The 25,603-nt window shown below is 43.4% G+C and overlaps 1 protein-coding gene across 4 annotated transcripts in view; it reads right to left on the reverse strand.

Annotated features, from left to right (window-relative positions):
* Positions 1–10,152: 10,152 nt before the first annotated feature.
* Positions 10,153–25,603, reverse strand: part of APAF1 (apoptotic peptidase activating factor 1) — a 102,915-nt gene continuing 87,464 nt past the window's right edge. For 3 of the 4 annotated variants that reach the window (XM_061639505.1, XM_061639504.1, XM_061639502.1), the window contains exons 22-28: positions 18,983–19,108; positions 17,478–17,603; positions 17,011–17,130; positions 16,593–16,718; positions 14,629–14,754; positions 11,998–12,144; positions 10,153–11,673 (exon numbers count right to left, since the gene is read on the reverse strand). In XM_061639505.1, the coding sequence (XP_061495489.1) occupies positions 11,527–11,673; positions 11,998–12,144; positions 14,629–14,754; positions 16,593–16,718; positions 17,011–17,130; positions 17,478–17,603; positions 18,983–19,108 (918 nt within the window). In that variant the 3' untranslated portion in view covers positions 10,153–11,526. The remainder of the gene's footprint in view (positions 11,674–11,997; positions 12,145–14,628; positions 14,755–16,592; positions 16,719–17,010; positions 17,131–17,477; positions 17,604–18,982; positions 19,109–25,603) is intronic. The other variant, XM_061639506.1, reaches the window with a different exon arrangement.

Raw genomic sequence — 25,603 nt, forward strand, 5'->3', positions numbered from 1 at the left:
TCCGCCTCCATTGCAGACCATGTCCCCTGGGCTACATTGTGATCCAGGTGAGCCCCCCATCCGTACAAGCTCGCATCTGAGATCATGATTATGCGTGGAGTATCTTCCAGGCTGACTCCGTGGGCCAACCTCTGAGGTTCCAGCCACCACCGGAGCTCTGTCCGTACTGTTGGAGGCACGGAGACTGAGCGTCTGTGTCGTAGGAGAATTGCCTCCTGGTAGGGCAGAAGGATCTGTTGTAGAGCTCTTAAGTGAAACTGGGCCCACTGAACTAGGTCGTATGCCGACACCATGGACCCCAAAAGCCGAGCTAGCCTCATCAGGTCCAATGCTGGTGCAGCAACTGCTTCCTGAAGCAACAGCTGAAGTCTCAAAGCCCTATCTTCGGTGAGCCTCATGCGGAAAAGTTGCATGTCCAGGATCACCCCCAAGAGCGGAATAGTTTGGGATGGGGTCAGCATGCTCTGCTCCAAGTTCACTATGAAGCCCAGCCCTTGGAGCCATGATACAGTGAGATGGGTACCTGTGTGTGACTGGTCCCAGGATGGTGCTCTCACCAAGATGTTGTCCAGATAGGGATGCACACATATCCCCATTGTTCTGAGATGTGCCACCAGAACCCCCAGTACCTTGGTGAAAACCCTTGGTGCTGAGGAAAGGCCGAACGGCAAGGCCCTGTACTGGAAGTGTCTGTTGTTGTCTGCAGATTGGAATGTGTAGATACGCCTCGGAGAGGTCCACAGAGGTCAGCCATTCCTTTTGTCGACTAAGAAAAAAAAATTGAATATACCCCTGATTTCCTCTCTGAGGGAACTACTGGCTCTATTGCCCAGATGTTCAGCAGGTGCTGGATAGCTTCCAGGTAGCACAGGTGCTTCTCCGGCCTTCGAGACCTTGGGGTGGGTCGAAACCGGTTGTGTGGAATGCGAAGAAACTCTATGGCATATCCCATGGACACCGTGTCCAGCACCCATTTGTCTGAGGTGATGCCTCTCCAGCGGGGGGCAAACTCTAGAAGCCTTGCTCCCACTCCGCGAGAGGCCTCTGGCAACCGCCAGTCAGGAGGAGGAGCCCTTTTGGACTCCCTTCTGGTTCCTCCCTGAGAATGGGGTGCCTCCCTGTTTAGAGGAGGAAGCGTGTCCACCTCCTTTGTCTTGTCTGCCCCAGCGAAGCCTGTTGGAATACTGACTGCGAAATCTAGAGAGCTGTTTTGAGGAACAAAAAAACTTGTTCTGCCTGCCCTTCCGTTCCTCTCTTCTGGCCATAGGGAGTGCTTTCTTCTTGTCCCTAGTTTCCACCAGGTGGGCCTCTAGAGGCTCCCCAAACAGCTTAGAACCTGAAAAAGGTAGGGCAGTGAGGCGGGTCTGTGACTCTGAGTCCACAGGCCACTGCCTGAGCCAAATGTTACGCCATCCCACAGTGGAGGCAGCCATAGAGCGCGCTGCAAACTGTAGGGCCGAGGCATATGCCATTTTCTTTAACCCATCCTTCACAAATTTTGGAACATCGTCCCGTGCCCCAAACTCTTCGGCCCACATAAAAACCGCTCTGGAGAAAACTGAGGAAGTGGCTGCGGCCCTGAATCCGACTGCATCCGCCTCAAAGCTCCTGCGAAGAGCCCCTTCGACTCGCTTGTCGCACTGGTCCTTAGGCCCCCCCCTCCCCTTCTGTAGGGATCACTGCAGAGCTAGCAAGGGCAGCAATAGGCGGGTCCACTGTGGGAAAACGCAGTCTTGCCATGATCCTGTCGGCAAAGACGTAATGTTTCTTTGCCCACTTGGCAGGTGGCTTTGGTTTGCATGGTGATGACCATTCAGCATCCCACACGTCATCAAACGCCTGGGGAAAGGGAACTGAAACCTGCTTAGTGTCCATGGAGGGGAAGGCCTTTTTTGCACCTGCCGAGGCTGACTGAGCGGGTGCATCGCCTCCCGCCTCAGCCTCTGGCAGTTGTAGCACTCTGCAGGCCTTGGAAAGGAGCGGCTGAAAAACCTCTGGAGCAAAGAGTCTGGGTTGCATCTGGGTGACTTCTATTTCCTCACCCGAAAGCTCCCCCTCTTCCCTGTCCTGCTCAAGTAGTTCTTCAGAATCTGATAGTACCACCTGTGGCACAGGAGCCTGCCTGGGCGACTGTGCCTGTGCCTGCCGATCCCAAACCATTGAGGATGAGGGACCTGCATGAGTCTGTGGGGAGGAACGCCTTGCTACCCCCCCCAATGCGCTATGACTCAGGTGCTCCTTGTCACCCCTGGGTGCATCCTTAGCTGGCTCACTGTGTAAAATGTAGGAGGGTGGGGGCAAGCCCCCCCGCCTCATGTCTTGATTGGAAAGGGAAGAGGACCTGGAGTGGCTGTCTCTTAAAGATGAGCTGCCATGCCTGTCCTCCCTGCTGGAGCCTGTGGAGTAGGATAAGCGCCTCCGCTTTCCCCTGTGGGGACGCTTCCTCAAATGTTTGCGCTTCTTACTTTTACGTGCATGTGAGAGAGAGCCACTGACTTCAGAAGCAATGAGCTCTTTAACCCAGGTCATAAATTTGGGAAACAGAGTGGGGGGGAAAAACATCCATACCTTCATCTAGGAGATTCATCCCCCCGCTGTCTGTGCTCTTGGACGGAGAGAAGACTGATTGCTGTGAGTCCTCTAGGTCCCTTGCCTCCCCCACGTGGCAGGGCTCTTGGCGGGAAGGCGGAGAAGAAGCGGGTGAGGCCATAATATGGCGGCCCTGACTCCCTGACGCTGAGGGAAAAGCGCGGGAATCACTTTACAGGCGAGCCGCGTTAGCGGGCGCCGCTCAACCCCCTGCTGAGACGTTCTCCCACGACGAGGCAAGACTTTGGTGAAGTGGGGGGGAGCCAGGAGCCGCGATCCCGCTGAACGCGAGGGTTGCAGAAACGCGGCTCAGCGGAGCAAGGCGACAGACTCCTGTCTGGGCGGCTGCTGCTCTGCTGGTATGCTGCAGCTAGCCGCGCTCCGCCCTTCTTCGGCCTCCTTTCTGACGCCTGTGAACCCAGCCGGGTTCAGCCTAGCCTCACAAACCCCAGCCCCACGGAATGAAGGTAGGGAAGGAGAAGGAAACAGGCAGGGAGGAATAAAACCAACTGTAAGGAGAGGAGAAAATTAGCATAAGAAAAAACGCTAAGAGGAAGAATCAGAAAGCGAAAGAAAGAAGCTCTAATAGAGAGGAGAGATTAACTCTAGACCTTCACTGACCGCAGGCAGGGCCGGTCTGGAGAGAGGGACGACTCCTCCCACAGGAGAGGCTACAAAGAAGCTTAGAGACCCTGCCTGTCACGACCAGTAGGAGGAGTCATCCCTACTGAAGAATGTCCTCCAGCACTATCTAGCAAATGACTTTTTAATAAGTGTTTAGGAAACATGTCCAAACACTAGAGACGTTGGGCGGGGGGGGGGGAGATTTTAAACCCCCTTTTTCAAGAAAAAGTCATTCAAAATGGCATTGCAGAGGGACTTCTGATATCTCATGATCATGTCGGAGAGCAGCCACTAGATGCTATAACACTTGTTTTTAACTACTTTTAACTAGAAAATTACTGCGCTTGTCACTAGGCAACAGAGAAAGGGAATTCAGATATAATTAGAAGACCAAGCTTTCAAAGCAATAAAATTCTTCAGACAACTTCTGTTATGCTCACAAGGAAAGAACTTTTCCTCTTTATACAGAATGACACTCTGAATGGAGCCAAATGTAATCTGTGGTTTGGTCGTACGCAAAGGAACCATGCAACAGGCCTCTGGCTCATATGCTCCCTCTTCCTCAACAATTCTGTCATCCTTTGGTTTCCATTACCCATAGTTTGCCCTTACATCCAAACTGGCATACTCTGGTTTGCACTTTCATAGCACCCCAGGACCTGCAAACCAGCTTGGAGGTATAGCTTACCAGTTTGCATGTAAGGGCAAACTATGGAAAACAAAAATCAGGAAGGACAGAGGTAAATTGTAGCATGCAAAGGGAGTAGGAGGCATCTCAAGGTCATTCTCATAGCACTAAACTATAGATTTGGCATTACATCTGACTAAGCCATTTGGAAGTGAAAATTCAAAAAAGTCATGATTTTACTCCCTTCAGGAGGCTGCAATAGATGCCACAGCAATAAAAGGCAATACCCATCATTGCTACACGTGGTGTGCTCCTGTGTATTCATGTGTACCATGGACTTGCGTTATCAGAAATACAATAGTAAAATCTGTCCTCCACTATGAATTTTTCCCCAATGGATATGAATTTAAAAGAGGTTACTCTCTTTAACAATACATTTGTTGTAAGGCAGACAAGAAAATGTATAATAGTCCACAATGGCAGAAGCAATATAATGTAAACTTGACTCATTTAGTCAAGACTTTCAGAGTTTCACAACATCAAGTACCTATTGCTGACTTCACTTGCAAAGCTTCTGGGCTTTGGCCTAGGGACAACAATATTTCCACAGTATTAATATAATAATAATTAAATAAATGTATATCCCACCCTTCCTCCCAAAGGAGTCCAGGGTGGCAAGCACACAAATGATAAAACAATTAAAACCAGTTTCAATACAGATGCAGACTGAGAAGGATCTCTACTTCAAAGCCTTGTTGGAAGAGGAAGGTCTTCAGTGGGTGCCAAAAAGACAACATCGAGGGTGCCTAATATTTAATAGGAGGGAATTTCAAAGGGTAGGTGCTACAACACTAAAGACACAATTCCTATATTGTACAGAACACGCCTCCTGATGAGATGGTATCTGCAGGAGGCCCTCACCTGTAAACCACAGTGACTGATTGGATATATAAGGAGTGAGATGATCTTTCAGGAATTCTGGTCCCAAGCTGTACAGGGCTTTATATAGCAGAACCTATGCCTCAGACTAAGACCAGTAGTTAGACCAGTAGCTAATGACAGCCGGTGCAATTCTTTCAACAGCGGTGTAACATGGTGGTGGTATTCTGCCTCAGCGAGTAGTCAAGCTACCACATTTTACACTAGCTGCACCTTCTGGACCAACCTCAAGAACAGCCACACATAGACTGCATTGCAGTACTCCAACCTTGATGTTACCAGTTCATAGATGAGAGTGGTCAGGCTATTCCAGTCCACAATTTCTTTTGCTGTCTTATCAGCCAAAGCTGGTAAAAGGTACTCCAAGCCATTGAGGTAACCTGGGCCTATAGTGACAAAGATGAATCCAGGAATACCCCTGGTCTACAAGCAGACAGAGATAGATAAATCAGGGATGGAGAACCTTTTCTGGCTGGTGGGCCAGATCCTCATCTCCCCACTCCTGGAGGGCCAGATTGATAGGTGGGCAAGGTCACCCACCAATCAGTCATCTGACATCATAGTGACATCAAGTGATGCTGTGCTTTGAAGTCCCAGCTGTTGGGACTTCAAAACACAGCCAGGGGTCTATTTACAAGCCCTTTTGCAAACAGCCCCATCCTGCTCTTTAAACTTTTAAAGAGCAGTACAGGGCTATTTGCAAAAGGGCTTTCAAATAGCCCTGCACCACACTTTGGCTGTATGCACCTGTTCCCAGCAGGGGAAAAGGCACATGCAGCCAAAGTGAGCAGGACTGAACCCTCCTCTCATCAGCTGGTGAGCAGAGGGTTCGATCCTGCTGGCTTCAGGGGTCTGCATTGCCTGTGTGTTCCCCACAGGAAACACATTGGTGAAGCACACTTCAGCAGTACTGAGCCCTGCCTTCCCTCCCATCAGCTACCATCACTCAGTGATGTCAACTGATGGGCAGGTAGCTGTGGTTTGGGGAAAATGGCCTTGCAGGCCAACTTGAATCCCCTAGCAGACCAAGACTGGCCCACCTCTGTTCTAGATGCATGCACTATTCATCCAGCACAATCTATCATGTTTAGTTGGCAGTAAGTCTTGCTATGTTCAAAATGGGGCTTACTTCCATAGGATTGCATCCTTATATTCAGTATAAACAGAGAAAATTCTCAGATAGGAGACTCTAAAGGAAAGGAAACAAATGGATGGACTGAGTAAGATGGGAAAAATCACAGCATCCTGGATTTTATAAAACTATTTATTATTATTTTTTTATTTTATTTTTTATTTTTTTTATTTTTTTTTTACTTTTTTGTTGGTGTGTTGATGCAATTTGAGATGAATGGGTGCCTGATTATATGAATGTATGTCTGAGTGAGTGTGTATGTTTATATGCTGTATATATGGCTGTATATATAGCTGTTTTTATACGTTTAATTGTTGTATATTTTAGTTGTATTATGTGCTTCGGAGAGAGTTTTATCCATCAGGCGGGGAGACTTGAGGGGGCCCCAATTGCCGTAGTGACGGGCAAAGGAAGGTATGGCGCTGTGAGAAGGACGTGCCAGGTAAGGGGAACGCGGTCCAGACATGTTGTGGCTGTGCCTTGTTCCGGTCCTTCCCACACCCGCAAGGTCGTTGGTAGTCCTATCAGCCAACTCTCAGATCTCCAGTTGCTGTTATTAAATGCCAGATCGGTATATAATAAAACCTCCCTCGTCCACGATTTGATTGTGGATGAGGCAGCCGATCTGGCATGTATAACCGAGACCTGGGTGGGTGAGCAGGGAGGAGTTGGTCTCTCTCAGCTCTGCCCACCGGGGTACTTGGTTCAGCATCATGGTAGATCTGAGGGTCGGGGAGGTGGGGTTGCTGTCGTCTATAAGAGTTCCATCTCACTCACCAAGCACCATGTTCATTCAGTTACTGGCCTGGAGTGTTTGCACCTTGTGTTGGGCCAGAGGGACAGGCTGGGAATCCTTTTGGTGTACCGCCCACCTTGCTGCCCAATGGCTTCCCTAACTGAGCTGGCGGAAGTGGTCTCGGATATATTGTTGAGGTCCCCCAGACTAATAGTACTGGGGGATTTCAACATTCATGCCGAGACCACTTTGTCTGGCGCGGCTCAGGACTTCATGGCTTCCATGACAGCCATGGGGCTGTCTCAATATGTTAGTGGTCCAACACATGTATCGGGGCACACTCTAGACCTTGTTTTTGCTACTGAGCATGGGGAAAGTGATCTGGATGTGGGGAGTTTTACAACACTCCCTTTGTCATGGACAGACCACTGCTTGCTGAAGTTTAGACTTTCAGTAACCTCTTCCCTCTGCAAGGGTGGGGGACTTATTAAAATGGTCCGCCCCCGGAGACTAATGGATCCTGAAGGTTTTCAAAGGGCTCTGGGGGATTTTCCGGCTGATAGGACTGGCGCTCCTGCTGAAGCCCTGGTCGCTCTGTGGAATACGGAGATGACCCGGGCTGTAAACACGATCGCTCCTGCACGCCCTCTCCTGTGTAGAGCTCATACAGCTCCATGGTATACTCCGGAGCTGAGAGCGATGAAGCAAGATAGGAGGAGGCTTGAGCGGAAATGGAGACGAACTCCCGACAGATACAATTATGCGCTGGTTAGTGTTTCGACTAAGCTCTATGTAGGAGCAGTGAAGGCAGCTAAAAAACATCATTTTGCTGCCACTATTAAATCATCTCTTTGCCGCCCAGCGGAGCTCTTTCGAGTTGTCCGGGGTCTTCTCCATTCAAACCCTCCGGACACAGTGGAATCATCGGAGGCCCGCTGTAATCAGTTTGCCGATCACTTCCAGAATAAGATCTCATGTATCCGCCAGGACCTAGACTCTCAAGTTATAGCAGTAGATCCTAGTGAGATGTCCGGAGCACAGTCTTGTCCTGTTTTGTTGGATGAGCTTCAGTTGGTTCAACTCGAGGACGTGGACAAGGTGCTTGGACAGGTACGTGCAACCACTTCGGTACTGGATCTTTGCCCCTCCTGGCTGATAAAAACTAGTAGGAATGGAACAGGTAGCTGGGCCAAGGAAGTGATAAATGCCTCTTTACGAGAGGGAGTGGTCCCGGGCTGTCTGAAAGAGGCAGTGGTGAGACCACTCCTGAAAAAGCCTTCCTTGGACCCAGACAATTTTAACAGCTACAGGCCAGTGGCGAATGTTCCATTCCTGGGCAAGGTCTTGGAACGGGTGGTTGCTGGCCAGCTCCAGGCGCTATTGGATGAAACTGATTATCTAGATCCATTTCAATCGGGTTTTAGGCCCGGTTTTGGCACTGAGACAGCCTTGGTCGCCCTGTACGATGACCTATGTCGGGAAAAAGACAGAGGGAGTGTAACTCTGTTGATTCTCCTTGATCTCTCAGCGGCTTTTGATACCATCGACCATGGTATCCTTCTGGAGAGGCTCGCGGAGTTGGGAGTTGGAGGTACTGCTTGGCAGTGGTTCCGCTCCTACTTGGCGGGTCGTCTCCAGAAGGTAGTGCTTGGGGAACATTGCTGGACACCGCGGGCTCTCCAATATGGGGTCCCGCAGGGGTCAGTTTTGTCCCCCCTGCTTTTTAATATCTACATGAAGCCGTTGGGAGAGGTCATCAGGAGTTTTGGAGTGCGTTGTCATCAGTATGCTGATGACACGCAGCTCTACTTCTCCTTTTCATCTTCTTCAGGTGAGGCTGTCGATTTGCTGAACCGTTGCCTGGCCTCGACAATGGACTGGATGAGAGTTAACAAACTGAAGCTCAATCCAGACAAGACTGAGATGCTGTTGGTGGACGGGTTCTCTGATCGGATGGTGGATATATACCCTGTCCTGGACGGGGTTACACTCCCCCTAAAGGACCGGGTTCGTAGTCTGGGAGTCTTTTTAGACTCTTCCCTCTCACTTGAGGCTCAAGTAGCCTCGGTGGTTAGGAATGCGTTTTACCAACTTCGGTTGGTAGCCCAGCTACGTCCCTATTTGAGTAAAGAGGACCTTACATCAGTGGTACATGCTCTGGTAACCTCACGTTTGGATTACTGTAATGCGCTTTACGTAGGGCTACCTTTGAAGACAGTTCGGAAGCTACAACTAGTGCAAAATGCGGCGGCCAGATTGCTGACAAGGACCAAGCGGTCCGAGCATATAACACCTGTTCTGGCCAGCTTGCACTGGTTGCCAATATGTTTCCGGGCTAGATTCAAAGTGTTGGTATTAACCTATAAAGCCTTATACGGTGCGGGACCACGATACCTTGCGGAACGCCTCTTCCGATATGAACCGGCCCGTGCACTACGTTCTGCTACGAAGGCCCTCCTCCGGGTTCCAACTCACAGGGAGGCCCGGAGGGTGATGACAAGATCTAGGGCCTTCTCAGTGGTGGCCCCCGAACTATGGAACAGTCTCCCTGAGGAAGTACGCCTGGCGCCGACTCTGCTCTCCTTCCGGCGCCAGGTCAAAACCTTCCTATTCTCTGAAGCATTTTAAGTTACACTGATTTAATTTTAAAAATGTTTATTGTGTTGGATTGTTGCTTGTATTTTAGTATTGTTTTGTTATTTATTGTATTTTTATGCTGTTTTATGTTCACCGCCCAGAGAGCTATTGCTAGTCGGGCGGTATATAAATTTAATAAATAAATAAAATAAAGAAATATTTATTGCTTTAAAATGCCTAAACTTGTTCAATTAAATCCAATAACTTTGCTAAGGCAGTTTTAGAAACATTAAAAAAGTCAGCAGAGTCAGCAAATTTAGCAATCTCCCTGGATGCAGATATATTCCAATTAACGCAAAAGCAGTACAGTATAGCCAAAAGCAAAAGTTTTGAGATGCTATTAGTACTTCTATCTCTTGTAATGCCAGTTAAACGGGAAACAATTTCTTCCTCCTAATGTAATATACCAATGATCCCAGTTTTAATTATCCAGCTTTATCGACTTAAAGGCAGTATATCATCATCATCTTCAGTTGTAACAGATAGCACCAGCAGAATTTTTTAGATAATCTCATTTGATGAACTTTACCTTGAAACACTATGAGCTGCTATAATTTCAATTAATTCTTAAAAAAGAAGACCCAATCCTATTTCTTTAACCTTCTTTACTAAATACCAATTTTGATGAGCCCCCATGGCACAAATAATTTTCCACCTACTCCAGCTCCTTCACAGCCAATCGACAGAACATTGTGCAAATGAATAAGGGTTTCCTTTACATCCCTTTGAATTGTGTTCGATGGGTCTTTTTTTATGGGAAAGCTTCCTAGCAAATGGTGCAGAGGTGAGAATAGAATCTCAAGTGACTCAAACGAGCCCAGAGGATCACACTGCCAAATCCAGCAAAAGGATATTGTTAGTTAACATACAACATAGTGCTCCAATACATATTTCGTAGAAAAAAAATGTGGATCAAAGACAAAGTTCAACAGCTCATGCACATCATCTTTTTACTTCCATATGGAGTATTTGTTAATACACTTTAACATTATCTGATAGGATTATGTTATTGTTTTTAACAGGTAAGAACAAAGTTTGGCATATACAGAAAGGCAATGATTACATTTAACCTGAAACATACAACATGAGCAGTACTGAAATGGACCTTCAGATTGCAAAAACTTTTAAACAAGTATTACTATGGAGTTGCTATAATTATTAGAAATTGCTTTTGTATTTAGAAATCATAGTTATTTCTTTGCAATCCTCAGCTTGCTCATAAACTCCATAGACATCAGTGGTGAAAATCCTAGGGACGTGGTGTGTACTCACAGGCCTCAATGACACCAGCATGGAAAACAGCCACAATGTGCACTCTTCCCTTTTGATGTGGAGCTTCTGACATTACTGTATGGGCTCCCATGCCTTTAGTATGACTAGAATTTGACTGAATGGGCACAACACATTGTTCAGAGATTACACTCAACAGGAATTATTTCATATTGTCATTTTCAATTAAATATTTCCTAACACAAGACTGAAGAAAAACAATTTAGAAAAATGCCAGATATGCTATTTTTTAAAATGCAGCTACATTTAAAATTGGCTCAGTGTTCTGTGCAAACCAAGGCTATGTCTGAGAAGCATGAATCTGCTACTCCTTTTAGTAACATATTAGTACTGTTTGGCATTTCATTTTACTGAAGTTTTTAATTATTCACATTGTACATCAAGGCTGTTACAACCCTCTTTAAATATTAAACAGGATATTTTTTTAATACACACACAGAGAGACACTCCTCTACCCCTATGTCTTAAGACAAAATTGCACATAGTAAAGCAGAGGTTTATGGCATTTTATAAAACTGTACTTATGGTTTAGAAACATTTGACACTAGATCAGTGAAAATATTTCAGTTTATCATAAGGTTGGTAATTCACCTTCCAATGATCATTATAATTTGTATAAATATTGGATCAGTAGGACTTCAGTCCTGACTAATTAGTCCCATTGATTTCAGTGGGACTAAAGCATGACTTAGTATGGATCCAACACAATGTAACCAACCATTGGAAAACCTACTTATATACAATGTAAATCAAACTTTTAACTAGGCTGATCAAAACACAAAAGGTAAAATATTTACTGATTCAGCAAAGTTTACAAATTTACCATACATGTAATTCATACCAAAGTAAAAATCACTTCACAGTTTAATGAAAGTTAACGTTTTTGTGGAATTTGCTTCTGGCTCAAAACACCGCAGTTACAACAGCTGTCCTAATCAGTCGTAAACAGATTTATTTCATAATCTGTAGCACGTAAAGAATGCCAAGGTTATCAACAGTCACAAACACTTTGAAATCTGGAGACACATGTAACGATTTAAGATTTGTTCCATTTGTGTAAAATATTTGTAGGGGTTGCCCAGTATCCACATTCCACCACTAGAACAAAGAGAAAATAAATTCTTAATTAGCAAGAAATAAATCTGAATGCAGCCACTAGACATTTGTTAAGTGCACACTACTTTCTCAGATGGAGATTTCAGAAAACAATGATTCAGGACAACTGAAAGATACAATGCTGAATTTTAAAATCTACTTTACACCTTTTGAATATGTTGTCTATTTGCATTGAAACACCAATAACTTAGAATCCTGACAATTTACCACCTATATAGTGATTTCAGTAACTTGTTTTAAATTTTCAAGTTTTTAAATAAATTTCAAAAATAATTGTGCTTTTGTACATGTTTCTTTTGAGCTTACCTTTATGTATCCCCCAGAAGAAGCAAGTATCTTACTGTCAGGGGAAAAGCAAAGGTCTGTTACCCAGCCTCCATGAGCTGATTCTCCTTCATCTATTGAAGCACGGGAATAGAGGTGAAGCAGCTCACCTCTAGAGACATTCCATACCTGAGACACAACCAGTACAAAAACATACTAAAACAGGGTAACAGTAGTTATACGTGTAGTCTCTTGGAGCAGAAAATTTCCAAACTCACAGGGAAGAATATCCTATACCATAGGTACAGTAGGGCCCCACTCATACGGCGGGTTATGTTCCAGACCCCCACTGAAAAGCGGAACTCTATCAATAAAATGGCACCCGATGCCCGAAAAACGCTGTAAAAGTGGAACAAGTGCAGTATGAGCAGGGCTTTACTCTAATTAAAAACTGCCGTATTAGTGGAACACCGAAAAACGGGGCCCTACTGTATTCCTGACATGTTTGACAATCCTTTTTGAAACTTCTGTAAGTTAACAAAGGTATCCTAACAGTCATGCTAAATTTACTATCCTGCCATTTAAACTCATTAATTCATGTAGAATTGCACTGGCTGCCCATTTGCTACCGGGCTAAGTTCAAGGTTCGTTTTGGTGTACAGAGCCCTATACAGCTTGGGACCAGGATACCTGAAAGACCGTCTTACTCCTTCTATACCCAGTCAATCACTGCACTCTGCTGGTGAGAGCCTCCTGCAGATACCATCTTATCAGGAGGTCCGTTCTGCACAACACAGAAAACGGACCTTTAGTGTAGTGGCACCTACCCTGTGGAATTCCCTCCCCTTCAATATTAGACAGGTGCCATCTCTGTTACCTTTTGGCGCCTACTGAAGACCTTCCTCTTTCAACAAGCCTTTTAAGTTGAGACCTTATCCCAGTCTGCATTTTTTTTTAAAAAAGTTTTGAAAACTTTTTTTAAAAAAATATTTTAAAAAAGTTTTGTTTTAATGTATTTTAAAATCTGTTTTTGTGATGTTTTGAAATGTTTTTAATGCTTTTGTTCTCCGCCCTGGGCTCCTGCTGGGAGGAAGGGCGGGATATAAATCAAATAATAAATAAATAAAATAAAATGTATTATCCTTTGTAGATATTTTGGTGGGGGTTTTTAAAAAAAAAAACTTTAAAAAGAATTAAGTTTCTCATAATTTACTCACAAACAAGAATGAAAATTGTGAATAAAAGCTTCCACATTTTCTTCCACATATTGTGCTCGCTTACAACTGAGACTTCCCTTGTACTGCCAGCCCTAATCCCCAAAGTGGGGTCAACATTAAAGCCACCAGGGACAGGGTGGCTGCCTAGATTCACATTAACCGCTCCATGCTGCATTCTCTAATGTGCTTTCATTTGGATTGGAGAGGAAATCACATGTTTGAATAGCTACATGGGACAAGAGTAATCAATGCAGGATGACATGGAATTGTATACAACAGGCACTTTGTCATGAAGCAACACGTCAGCAACAAAACAGAGGAGGTGTCCCACATTTATGCAATGAAGTTTTACCTTTCTTTTTTCAATACCCTTTTAAATATTTTAAAATTGCCAAGGCTTCCCATTAATCTTATTGTCTTTGGGATTAAATATATCCTTCTTCTGTATTATACAGCCACGAGAGAGCTCATTTCAAAATAAAACCTTACCAAACTTACAGTCCTGAACTCAGCAACGCTTGCTTAACAACCCTCTCAATTTTCATGGTAATACACAAAACAGTCAGAGAGAATAGACAGTTCAAAGTCTAAAAGAGAGAGAAAAACCCCAGAGCCCTTTTGGACTTTTTTCTGTCAAGAGTTCTAATAATCTGTTGAAATTCATTAAAAATCAGCCATGTTCACATAGTACCTGTAATCCTAATACTGACTTTGCCTCATACTCTGACCTTCATCTTCTGCAGTTTAAAAGTTTAAAAAATGCCAGGCTGATTTTTAATTAATTTAAGAAAATTTGGCATGATGCCAATGATAATGCGGGGCATGCTCAATAAGAACCAACTGTCAGTGTTCTAAAGCCAGAGTCACAGCTGCTTGGCTTGGCTAATCAGGGGGCCACACCCACACCAGACTTTGATTTCACTTAAGACAGTCATGGCTTCCCTCAAAGAATCCTGGGAAGTGTAGTTTGCTCAGAGGCACATGTTACCAAATTCTTCCAAGCTACACAGCAAGTAGATTGGACTGTGAAAGACCAACCCAAATGGTGTTTGTATTTTTGCAAATTTGTAGGGTAGTCCAATATCTCAGAGAGGAGGTCAGGTCCCCTGGTGCATTCACTATAGCTGCCCAATTTCCCTGCTTTTAAAAGTTTGATAGAAATATCTGTGGGCTATAGGTAAGTTCTTAAACTGCAAGGTTTTTTGCCTATTAGCGAATTTCTCATATTTTTGTCATCAGAGCTGCCCTTGAAATCCCTCCCCACTTCTCCAGTATTCTTCTGGTAACGTGATGCCAAAACCTGTTCAGTCATTCAAACAAGGTCTTGACAGTGCCACAGCGCCACCAATTAATTTGTGCAAAAATAATGTGTTTATATAACTAGCCCACAGCTGTTGCAATAACTTTTTACACTAAACTTTTAAATAAATCATTTTAAATTAAGAAAATGGAATACCCGTATTTCTCCATTATCATCCCCTGTGGCCAGCAATTTATTGTCAACGGAGAAGACACAGCATCTCACACAGCCTTTGTGACCAAGCAGCTCATGAAGAACAGATGAACTTTCAGAACTCCATACCTAAAGATTTAAAATATTAAGCATAATGTTTAATTTATAGTACAGTACTTTTAGATTCATTTTGAACTTTCTAACTGTTAAGGCATTTGGACTTCTTTCACTCAGATATCAAGACTGGTTACGGTAATTCCATAATAGAAAGGATAAACTTTTCAGTTTATGATCTGGCAAAATGCAGAAGGTGCATAAAAGGACAACCCAAATATGTTAGGTATGGCATCTTATAAAAGAAGGCTAAAAGCTTTATAAATACGGTGTTGAGAAAGTGGGGAAAGTTTTTTCCCTTCTTTCATCATACAGTAAAATTATTGGCAGTAGATTCAGGACATACAAAAGAAAGGATTTCACACAACACATAATTAATATAATTTGCTGCAAGAGAATGTGGTGATGGCCATGAACTTAGTTGGTTTTAAAAGGAGACAAATACATAGAGGATACATCTACAAAGTCTATTATTGTCACAACGGCTACACAGAAATTCCAAGACAGTATGCTACTGAATACCAGCTGCTGGGCAGCAACAGCAGGGAGAGGGCTATTGCCTTCAAACCTCCTTGTGAGCTTCTGGCAGACATCTGGTTGGCTACTGTTAAAACAGGCTGCTGGGCTAGAAGGGCCTTTAGTCTGCTCCAGCAAGACTCTTATTATGTTATTACTGGAGGATCTCCTGATAAATGTGTAAAGATTACTAAGCTTTCTTGGGATACAGTTTGAAAGCCACTTTTCTAGTCCACCTGGCCAATGGCACAAGAGAGCTGTCCAGGGTGCTGCAGCTCATGAATCCTTAATTTAGATAAAATATTTAGATAAAAGATCTCTGAAGTGGAGAAATCCCTCATAATAGAACACGCCTGAGTAGAAAGTTAAAAGAAGAGGAAGCTGGTATGCATGCTATTCTCCTTATTTGTAATTGTTTATACCTTCCTTGGTGTTGTTATAAACAAACACTACTTATTTCAGAATAGTGTGAATTTAAATTACAAATATCTAATACTACTTTGGTCAAGGTCCTAAAGACAGCTCTAGGAGACATTTTGGCTTTAAACTATTAGGACAGGTCTTGTCAAACCAAGATTTACTCTTACTTCATGTTTCTCCCATTTACCCAGTGATCAGGAATACCTGAATAATTTATTGGGGGAAAGATAACAATAAATTTCAGTGGCTAAAACAGGTAAGCTGTAAGACTAAAAGTGAGCAATTTCCTTTGACCCATTGAGAAGGAATAGACAGGGATTAGGGCATAACTGACTGAGGAATCAAAGTATTAGTGAACAGGAGGTGCTTTGTAGCAGTTCCCTTAAACCTGACTTCACCAAATATATATGTTTGACAGTACACACAAGGTGGAAGAGCACCAGGGATCCCCCTTAAAGTATTTGCATATTCATCCCTTCTCCTGTGAATATGTGCATTCAAGCAAATCCATCTTCAAACATGGTGGATAAGGATACAAGGTGTGCATGCACGCCTCAAATTCGCAGTAACAGCATGGCACAGTATTTATGATATGTCACAGGGGGGCAGGAAGAGGGGAAAACAGTGCTCTGTCATGCTCTCAGGGGACCTTCTGCATATAGGTGCTGAATCTGAAGTGGACTGGATCAAGTCTATAGTATTTCATTGACCAGTAGCTTATTGACCAATAAGAAAGGCAGGACCAAGTACACAGGGTATGATTAAGTTAGTCAGGCACTTTTAAAGTCCTTTTGATTACCAGTAAAAAAGAATCATGCAACTTGTCCACTAACATCAATTGGGTACAAAAAAATGCTCAATTCCAAGTAGTAGATTGTGCTGTATATATACTTTACTATGCATTTGTAAATACTGACCTTGGCAGTCTTGTCCGCAGAAGTAGTGATAAACATAGTAGCATTGGGTGAAACAGCACAAGAAAGAATAGCATCTTCATGGCAAATAAGATCTCTTTCTAATTCTCCAGTAACTGTGTTCCACAGCTGTAATATTAATAAATTCCAGTGAACAATTCTGCTGGTACAAGGCTTATAAACAAGAGAGAAGCATTGCTTCAGAAAAACTTATAGAGAGAGAGAGAGAGACAGACAGACAGACAGACTTTCAACCACTGAGTATTTTGAAGTTAAAATAAGATTCCTAAATAGCATTATCTGGATACCCCTTTGGTTCTTTAAAAACAAAACAAATATATAGTTCACAAGTTTGTATTTGTTTTCCTTTAAGTTTAGCTATAGGAACCAATCTAAGCAGTGTGTTGATTTTTTAATTTACCTTAATTGTCCCATCAAATGACCATGAAAGAAGTCTTGAGTGTTTTAGAAGGTGAAAATTCTTGACAGGTTCCTTGTGACCTTTCAGGAGAATGCATTCCTCTGATTGCCAATTCCATACCTGATTAAGAAGAAATTAAAACAGACTGAGAAAGGGAATTTTGGATTCATCTTTCTGTCTGTCAGGTTTTCTTTTAAGGTAAAATGGTGTCATTCCCACAAGGCAGTAAGACTATTTTCTTTAGTAGAAAAGACACTCTCATCATATTGCATTTAAAAGATAATACTCCTCCCAAACAATCTTTAAATTCTACGCCCCCCAAATGATTTGATCTCTAAGAAGCGTTTTCACCTCATTGCCACAAAATTCTTCAGCCCAGTTTTAAACACAACATACATTTTGCCAGACTGTATCCAGCTGCTTCAGAAATATATATTCACAGACAATGTTTTAAAGCATTCCCGCACCTGTATAGTTGAGTCATCAGAGCTTGAAATAAGGGTTTTCCCATCAGAGGTAAACTGGCAGTGTTGTACAGCTTCCCTGTGCCCAGTCCTGGATTTTAAAACATTCCCACTTGACAGATTTAATACCTTTTTAAAATGAGATCAGACAATGGGCTGTTGTGAGTTTACTGCATATACAAATTGGAGGCAGGTCCACAAGCTTTTTTTTTTTTTTAAAGGTCATACTATGATGAATTCTCCTTCATTACTTTAACCTAAAACAAACAACTAAAGGATGAAAATTAAAAATGAAGCCTGCAACAGAAACTTCCTCATGATCTGTGGCTAAATGCATGGAGAGCAACCTATATGGATAGCAAGTATTCCTCTTTCTACTTCATTAGTATAACTATCAACAGGGTTTTTTATACATATTAATTCTTACTTATTATACATTTATAACAAGTATTTTTATAACATGCTTAGATATAGATTAAACAGCACAGCAAATAGCAGGCACTGTATAGTACATAGGTGTATATTAAGAATACATGAAATACAAGGCAATTAATGCATTCTTCATCAAACAGTGATGCTTCATTACTGAATTTGAGAATACCAGGAAATATAGATTTATTGATTTATTAAATTTATATCCTGCCCTTCCTCCCAGGAGCCCAAGGCGTCAAACAAAAACACTAAAAACCATTCTAAAATATCTTAAAAACAAAATACTTTAAAACATTAAAACAAAGCACCTTTAAAAACATTTATTTTTTAAAAAAGCTTGGAAAACATCTAAAAAAGGAATTCCAACACAGACGCAGACTGGGATAAGGTCTCTACTTAAAAGGCTTGTTGAAAGAGGAAGGTCTTCAGTAGGCGCCAAAAAGATAACAGAGATGAAGCCTGTCTAATATTTTAGGGCAGGGAATTCCAAAACATACCAAGTGAACCTAAAATACAAATTATTATTCAGTTTGAAACACAACAACCTGGGACAATTTGGTGCAAGGAAGCTAGATGCCCATAAAGTGACCTCAGAGTTCCACTGTAGCCTCTAATATGTACAGATAGTTCAAACCACTAGTTCTTTGGGTAAGGAAATTTCATTAAGGAATTTTCATTAAGGAATTCTGTGCTTTTCATTGGGTAACTTTCTACAAGGAGGGTGTGTCCAATTATAATGAAACAATTATTTTACTTTTATATTTATCATATGGCAAAACAAATATATGTTTATGCAACAAAATAGCAATGCATGAGAATCAACAAGGAGATGGTGATAAGCTTGACTTCACAAAGCACTTATTCATTCCTAATGCCATAAACTAGAAATTTGGGAAGAACGGGACATTTGGTGCTTGATGGACCTGATGTAACTCAGAATGGGGTGCTTTTCCAACTTATTCTCCCTTAGAGTTTTGGCTGTAAGGTTCTAAGTGCCAATTTGCCTTTTTTTTGTATATCACCTGAAATGAGCACAATCTGAGAACCCAAAGCCAAACTAAACCCATTTACTTTACCTTTACTGTTCCGTTCTCTTCTCCAAATGCAGCAATTTGCAGATCTTCATATAGGCAACAACAGCAAATGAAAGGCTCCCGTCCTTCAGTCAAATAAATAGTATGGCCTGTGAAGCCATTAATTAACTGCAATGTAAGGCATAACTGGAAATTATTATTATACAACACCCACATTCAAAAGAGCACAGCACCCCATGTAGAAGGAAGCTACAGTACTGCTGTAATGCAATTGATACATTTGGAATTGGTTTAATACACTGATTGCTAAGTAACCTTAAATCCAAGACTTTAAACACGCTTTGGGTTTGTTTGTTGGTTAGTTGGTTGATTGATTTCCCACCCTTTCTTCCAGTAGCAGCCCAGGGCAGCAAAGGTATTGGGTTTGAGAAAGATTAAACCAACATTATTCTCCAACATGCTACCCTCCAAATTTTTTGGACAACTCCCATCTTCCTTGAGCATTCACCATGCTGGTTGGAGCTGATAGAAGTTGTAGTCCAAAAGAACTGGAGGGCACCATGTTTGGGGAGGTTGTTATAAGCAGTTTGTCATCTCAGAGGGAAAATGAGAACAAGCAACAATATTTTAATGGCAAGAATATCTAACTAAGTTCTAGTAATAAACTAATAAAAATAAATAACTAATAAAAATTTAAGTAAGTGGGAAAAGTGTGTGATGGATGCAACTGGGTTTTTTCATTTCTTTGCTATGAGTGTCTGCTTATCTTCATCTTGTAGGTCTGAGTCTTCTAATGGTTATACAGAAGCAGTTAGAGTTTTGTATTAGGGAAGAGGCATCTGACCAAGAGAGGAGGCGGAGCTCTGGCTCGGCGGCGCTCTCTGCGAGGGAGAAAGGACTCGGGATTCCTGACCCTGAAAGACCTGAGAGACTTGGGAGGCAGCTGACCAAGAGAGGAGGCGGAGCTCTGGTGAGGTAAGCAGCTCATCTGCATACTTTCTTTCCCATCAGGCTCAGTGGTGCTCATCTGCATACTTTCTTTCCCATCAGGCTCGGTGGCGCTCTCTGCAAGGGGGAAGGGACTCGGGATTCCTGACCCTGAAAGACCTGAGAGACTTGGGAGGCAGCTGACCAAGACAGAAGGTGGAGCTCTGGTGAAGTAAGCAGCTCATCTGCATACTTTCTTTCCCATCAGGCTCAGCGGCGCTCTCTGCGAGGGAGAAGGGACTCGGGATTCCTGACCCTGAAAGACCTGTGAGACTTGGGAGGCAGCTGACCATGAGGAGGCGGAGCTCTGGTGAGGTAAGCAGCTCATCTGCATACTTTCTTTCCCATCAGGCTCGGTGGTGCTCATCTGCATACTTTCTTTCCCATCAGGCTTGGCGGTGTGCGCCTTACGGCATGCAAATTTAAATAAAACCAAAAACCAAAAAAACCAAAAAACTAATCCCCACCAAGGCCCTTCTGGATCGCCCAGTACAGTGATGCTTCTCCATCCTTTTTGTGTGGTTAACCTTTTCGCTGAGTGTGACCCCATGTGGTGAGATACAGTAGTTGCATCATGTCAGGAGAGCTGAAGCTCAGTATTCAGTCTCCCTTAAGTGGTACTAAACAGGGGTGTAGTCATCTGGGGTTGGGGGGATCATAGACCTGTTACTTTTTTGGAAGCAGGATCCCAGCCAGGGCCCTATGTATGAACCAATCAGCATGAAAAGGGAGCATGTTAGCCATTGAGAAGAGTCCTTGTCCTTTTATGCTGATTGGAGCCAATAAGCAGCTCATCTGCATACTTTCTTTCCCATCAGGCTCGGCGGCGGTTTAAATAAAACCAAAAAAACCAAAAAACTAAACCAAAATCCATTCAACTAACTACTGGCACTCACAAGAGAAACATCAAGACTGCCACTGACAACCGAAATAGGAAACAACAAACATAAAATGGAGGGGGATCAAGCAGTTGTTGTCACCTGCAACATGTGCGCTATGTTCATCTTCTTAACAGAAACCAGACACGATTACACTTGCAGCAAGTGCAGATTGGTGGCGCTCCTAGAAGAAATGGTTAGGGGGCTGCAGCAACGCATAGACACCCTGCGACTTATCAGTGAAGATGAGGACTTCCTCGATAGAACACAAGAGGAATTAAGGAAGCGACACAAAGTACAGGAAGAAAGTGACAAGGAAGAACAGGACTGCAACAGCTACAAATCCCCGTGGAGCACTGTCACTGTAAGGGCAAGGAAAAACAGGAGGGATTCAGAACTGATGCAACTAACAAATCGCTTTCAGTGTCTCTCGGCAGACAGCACCTCTGAAGAGCCTCAACAAACTCACCTGCATCAAGAGACACTGACTGCAAAGGAAGACTCCACACCTCGGAAGAAGGAACCTGATGCAACCACTGCTCGCGGCAAAAAGAGGAGGGTGCTGGTGGTTGGAGACTCGTTGCTCAGGGGGGTAGAGGCACCGGTATGCCAGCCGGACAAAATGAATCGAGAAGTCTGTTGTCTCCCTGGGGCGCGCATCCGGGACGTCGCAGACAACCTGCCGAGGCTCATTGGGAAACAAGATAGGTACCCCTTTCTCCTCATCCATGTGGGCACGAACAACACGGCCAGAAACACCCTGGAACAGATCACTTCAGACTATGAGGCTCTGGGTAGGAAGGTCAAGCATTTGGGGGCGCAGGTGGTCTTCTCGTCAATTCTTCCCGTGAAGGATAGAGGACTACAAAGGGAAAGGAAGATACTGCAGGTCAACGACTGGTTACGCAGATGGTGTCGATGGGAGAGGTTTGGATTCTGGGACCATGGTCTAAGCTTCTTGGAGGGGGGACTGTTGGCAAGAGATGGGCTGCACATCACGAGGACTGGGAAGAATCTCTTTGGCAGAAGTATGGCAAAACTCATCAAGAGGGCTTTAAACTAAAGCCTCTGGGGGATGGAGATGATAGCTTAAAGACCGATCCAAAGACAGCAGGTTGTAAACGCAGCAATTTGAAGGGTACAGGAGACACTGGGAGAAAGGGATGCACGGCAAAGCTCACGGTATATTAACGGAGGAATCCAATCAGGACAAAAGAGACTTCTGGTGTCTATATACCAACGCGCGGAGCTTGGGAAACAAGCAAGGGGAGCTTGAAGTCTTAGTGCATCAAGGCAAATATGACTTCATAGGGATAACAGAAACTTGGTGGGATGACTCCCATGATTGGAATATAGCCATTCAAGGATATAAACTCTACAAAAAGAATAGAAGCAACAGAAAAGGAGGGGGACTAGCATTATATGTCAAAGACAAATACACCTCTATGGAAATCCAAGAGAGCGAACAAAGTGGTCCGATAGAGACCATTTGGGTAAAAATAAATGGACAAACAAATAAAACTGACATGGTAGTAGGTGTCTACTACAGACCCCCTGGCCAAGAAGAGGTGGTAGATGAGGCCTTTCTCAAACATATCTCTGAAATCTCAAGGAGGCAAGAAGTAGTAGTGATGGGGGACTTCAACTACCCGGATATCTGCTGGGAGACAAACTCTACGAAGCACAAAGCCTCCAACAAATTCCTGATGGGCCTTGCTGATAATTTCCTCTTTCAAAAAGTAGAAGAAGGAACAAGGGGATCGGCAATCCTGGACCTGATCTTAACTAACACGGACAAATTGGTCACGGGAATTAAAGCGGTCGGTACCTTGGGGGAAAGTGACCACGTAATGCTGGAATTCAGGATTCTGGGGAAAGCCAAAGAAGAATATAGTCAAACATGGACCTTGGATTTCAGGAAAGCCGATTTTAGCAAGCTCAGGGAAATGATGGGTACGATCCCGTGGCTAGATAGACTAAAGAAAAAAGGAGCCCAAGAAGTGTGGGAGTTCATGAAGAACGTATTACAAAAAGCACAATTGCAAACAATTCCAAAGAGGAAGAAAAATGGAAGACATCGGAAAAAGCCAATGTGGCTACACGGAAGACTGGTGGAGGAGGTAAAAGTAAAAAAGAGCATGTATAAAGAATGGAAGGAAGGACGCATCACCAAGGAAGAGTACCGATGAGCGGCTCAAGTAAATTGCTCCAGTATAGTAATTTCGCACCTGTATATAGAGCTTTTAGCAACTATCATCCCCTGATGAAAGCCCTTGATGGGCTGAAACGCATTGGGCATTTTATATTATAAGCTACTTCTTCTAAGAAAATATACAATAAACATATTGATACTCCCTCCTTTGGCATTCAGGGTTCGCACCCCTCCTTTTTTCTATACGTCATTGTATGCCTTCCACCTTCCTTTCTACTTACATGGAAATACTGTCAGGTGGATTCACAACTGGTTGGAAAACCGTACTCAAAGAGTGGTCGTCGGTGGCTATGCTTCGGACTGGAAGGAGGTCTCGAGTGGAGTGCCACAGGGTTCTGTCCTGGGGCTGATACTCTTCAACATTTTTATCAATGACTTAGATGATGGGGTGGAGGGAAGCCTTATGAAGTTTGCGGATGATACGAAACTGGGAGGGATAGCTAACACAATGGAAGACAGGAATAAAATCCAAAGGGACCTGGATAGACTAGAAAATTGGGCTGAAATTAATAAAATGACATTCAATAAAGACAAATGCAGGATTCTGCATTTAGGCCACAAAAACAAAATGCATGGGTACAGGATGGGAAATACCCGGCTTAGCAGTAGTGCGTGTGAGAAGGACCTTGGAATTGTAGTGGATCGCAAGTTGAACATGACCCAGCAGTGTGATGCTGCGGCAAAAAAGGTAAACGCGGTTTTGGGCTGCATAAACAGAGCTATAGTTTCCAGGTCGAGGGAAGTAATAGTCCCACTATATTCTGCATTGGTCAGGCCTCATCTGGAATACTGCGTTCAGTTCTGGGCGCCTTATTTTAAGAAAGATATAGACAAGTTAGAGCGGGTTCAGAAGAGGGCGAGACAAGGATGATAGCCGGTATGGAGAAAAGTCTGATGAGGAAAGGTTGAAGGAACTTGGCATGTTCAGACTGGTGAAGAGAAGACTGAGGGGTGATATGATTGCACTCTTTAAGTACCTGAAGGGCTGTCACATAGAGGAGGGTACAGATTTGTTCTCTGCTGCCCCAGAGGGTAGGACTAGGTCTAATGGTTTTAAGTTGCAGGAGCGTAGATTCAGATTGGATATTAGAAGGAACTTCTTGACAGTAAGGGCGGTTCGGCAATGGAACCGACAGCCTAGGGAGGTGGTGGGATCCCCTTCACTGGATGTCTTCAAGCAGAGGCTGGACAGATATCTGCGGGAGATGCTCTAGCTGCGGATTTCCTGCTGTGAGCAGGGGGTTGGACTCGATGGCCTACAAGGCCCCTTCCAACTCTATGATTCTAAAACCACCCACAACTTCACTTTAGAAGTTCTTCCATGTCTAAAAAAAGCTTGCAATTATTTTTCACAAGTGCTTTAACTATTCAGTGGTATGCAGACATGAACAGCAACGTAGCTCAGCTGCAACCTTTTTTCTTCCTGCTTCACAAATATCCATAGCAACACTAATAGCAAATAGCAAAGAACAAAGAGGAACATGACTTTGATCCTTATTTATAAATTTATTACAAAAAGGGTGGCCCAAATTGGATAGTTTTGCTCTTCAAAAAAGTTCCTTAGTGACATTTCTTTTTTTCAGATAAACCCCAAAATATTTTATGACATTTCAGTCTCATAGGCCATTATAGAGTTAGAAAAAGGTTTACAGAAGATCCTAGCACATGGAAGAAGCAAAAATAAGCACCTGCTGCTTTTCTTTCCCATCTTCTGCAGAGACAAAAGTTGATGGGGAGATTGCAGGAAGGAGCAGAGCACTCAGAGGCAGTCCTTTTCTACATGCCTATTTTGTATACTGAGGGAATATAACCCATGCATTCTGGAATGTCACAGGAGATAACTTGGGACTATGGGGTAGTCTAAATGAGCTCTCCAAGGTCCATGGAGGAATGCTGTGACAGAAATGTGAAAAATAAGAACATTTGTGTTGTTCCAGCCAGGACTGGATAGTTGCTTTTTTTCTATATTGGGATTTACAAGTGACCAATAATCTTGTGTCCCTAAACAGTATAAAATCGTAAATGTGATTATACCTATACACAATTCTACAAAGATTCCCAAGGAAGTTTCAAAGAGAAATTATAACATGGAAGTAGAATTTCTTAACACCTATTGAATTTAGGTAATCTCTTATTCTGATGTTATTTTTTCTATTTATAGTTCCACTTCATTCATGCAAAGAGCTCAGCCTTGCTTCCAGCAGCAAAATCCCTCTAAATGCCTTGACTTCAAATCTCCATTTTGTATGGGAAGGTGAACTAAGCAGACTTAGGAAACCAGGACAAGAGCATTAGCTGTTTCCTCAGGAGCAACTCTTGCTCATTTTGCAGAGAATTCCAGAAAATGCAAATATCTTCCTGCCTACCTGGTCCCTATAGGATCAAGCTACCCAAGAGTGTTTGCTACCTGGCTATCTGAGAGCCATGGTGAAGAGAACTCCATACCTGAAGCACTGGAAAACCTACTGGCATATTTATTATAGGTATGTAGCCAACCATCAGCTCCCATTACCATTCATCAAGACTAGGGATTCACATCCAAGAATGCACGCAACAGCCTTATGCACCATGCATTTTGTACTCAAC

This window comes from Rhineura floridana, chromosome 8 (genome assembly GCF_030035675.1).
Source record: "Rhineura floridana isolate rRhiFlo1 chromosome 8, rRhiFlo1.hap2, whole genome shotgun sequence".
Taxonomy (NCBI): domain Eukaryota; kingdom Metazoa; phylum Chordata; class Lepidosauria; order Squamata; family Rhineuridae; genus Rhineura; species Rhineura floridana.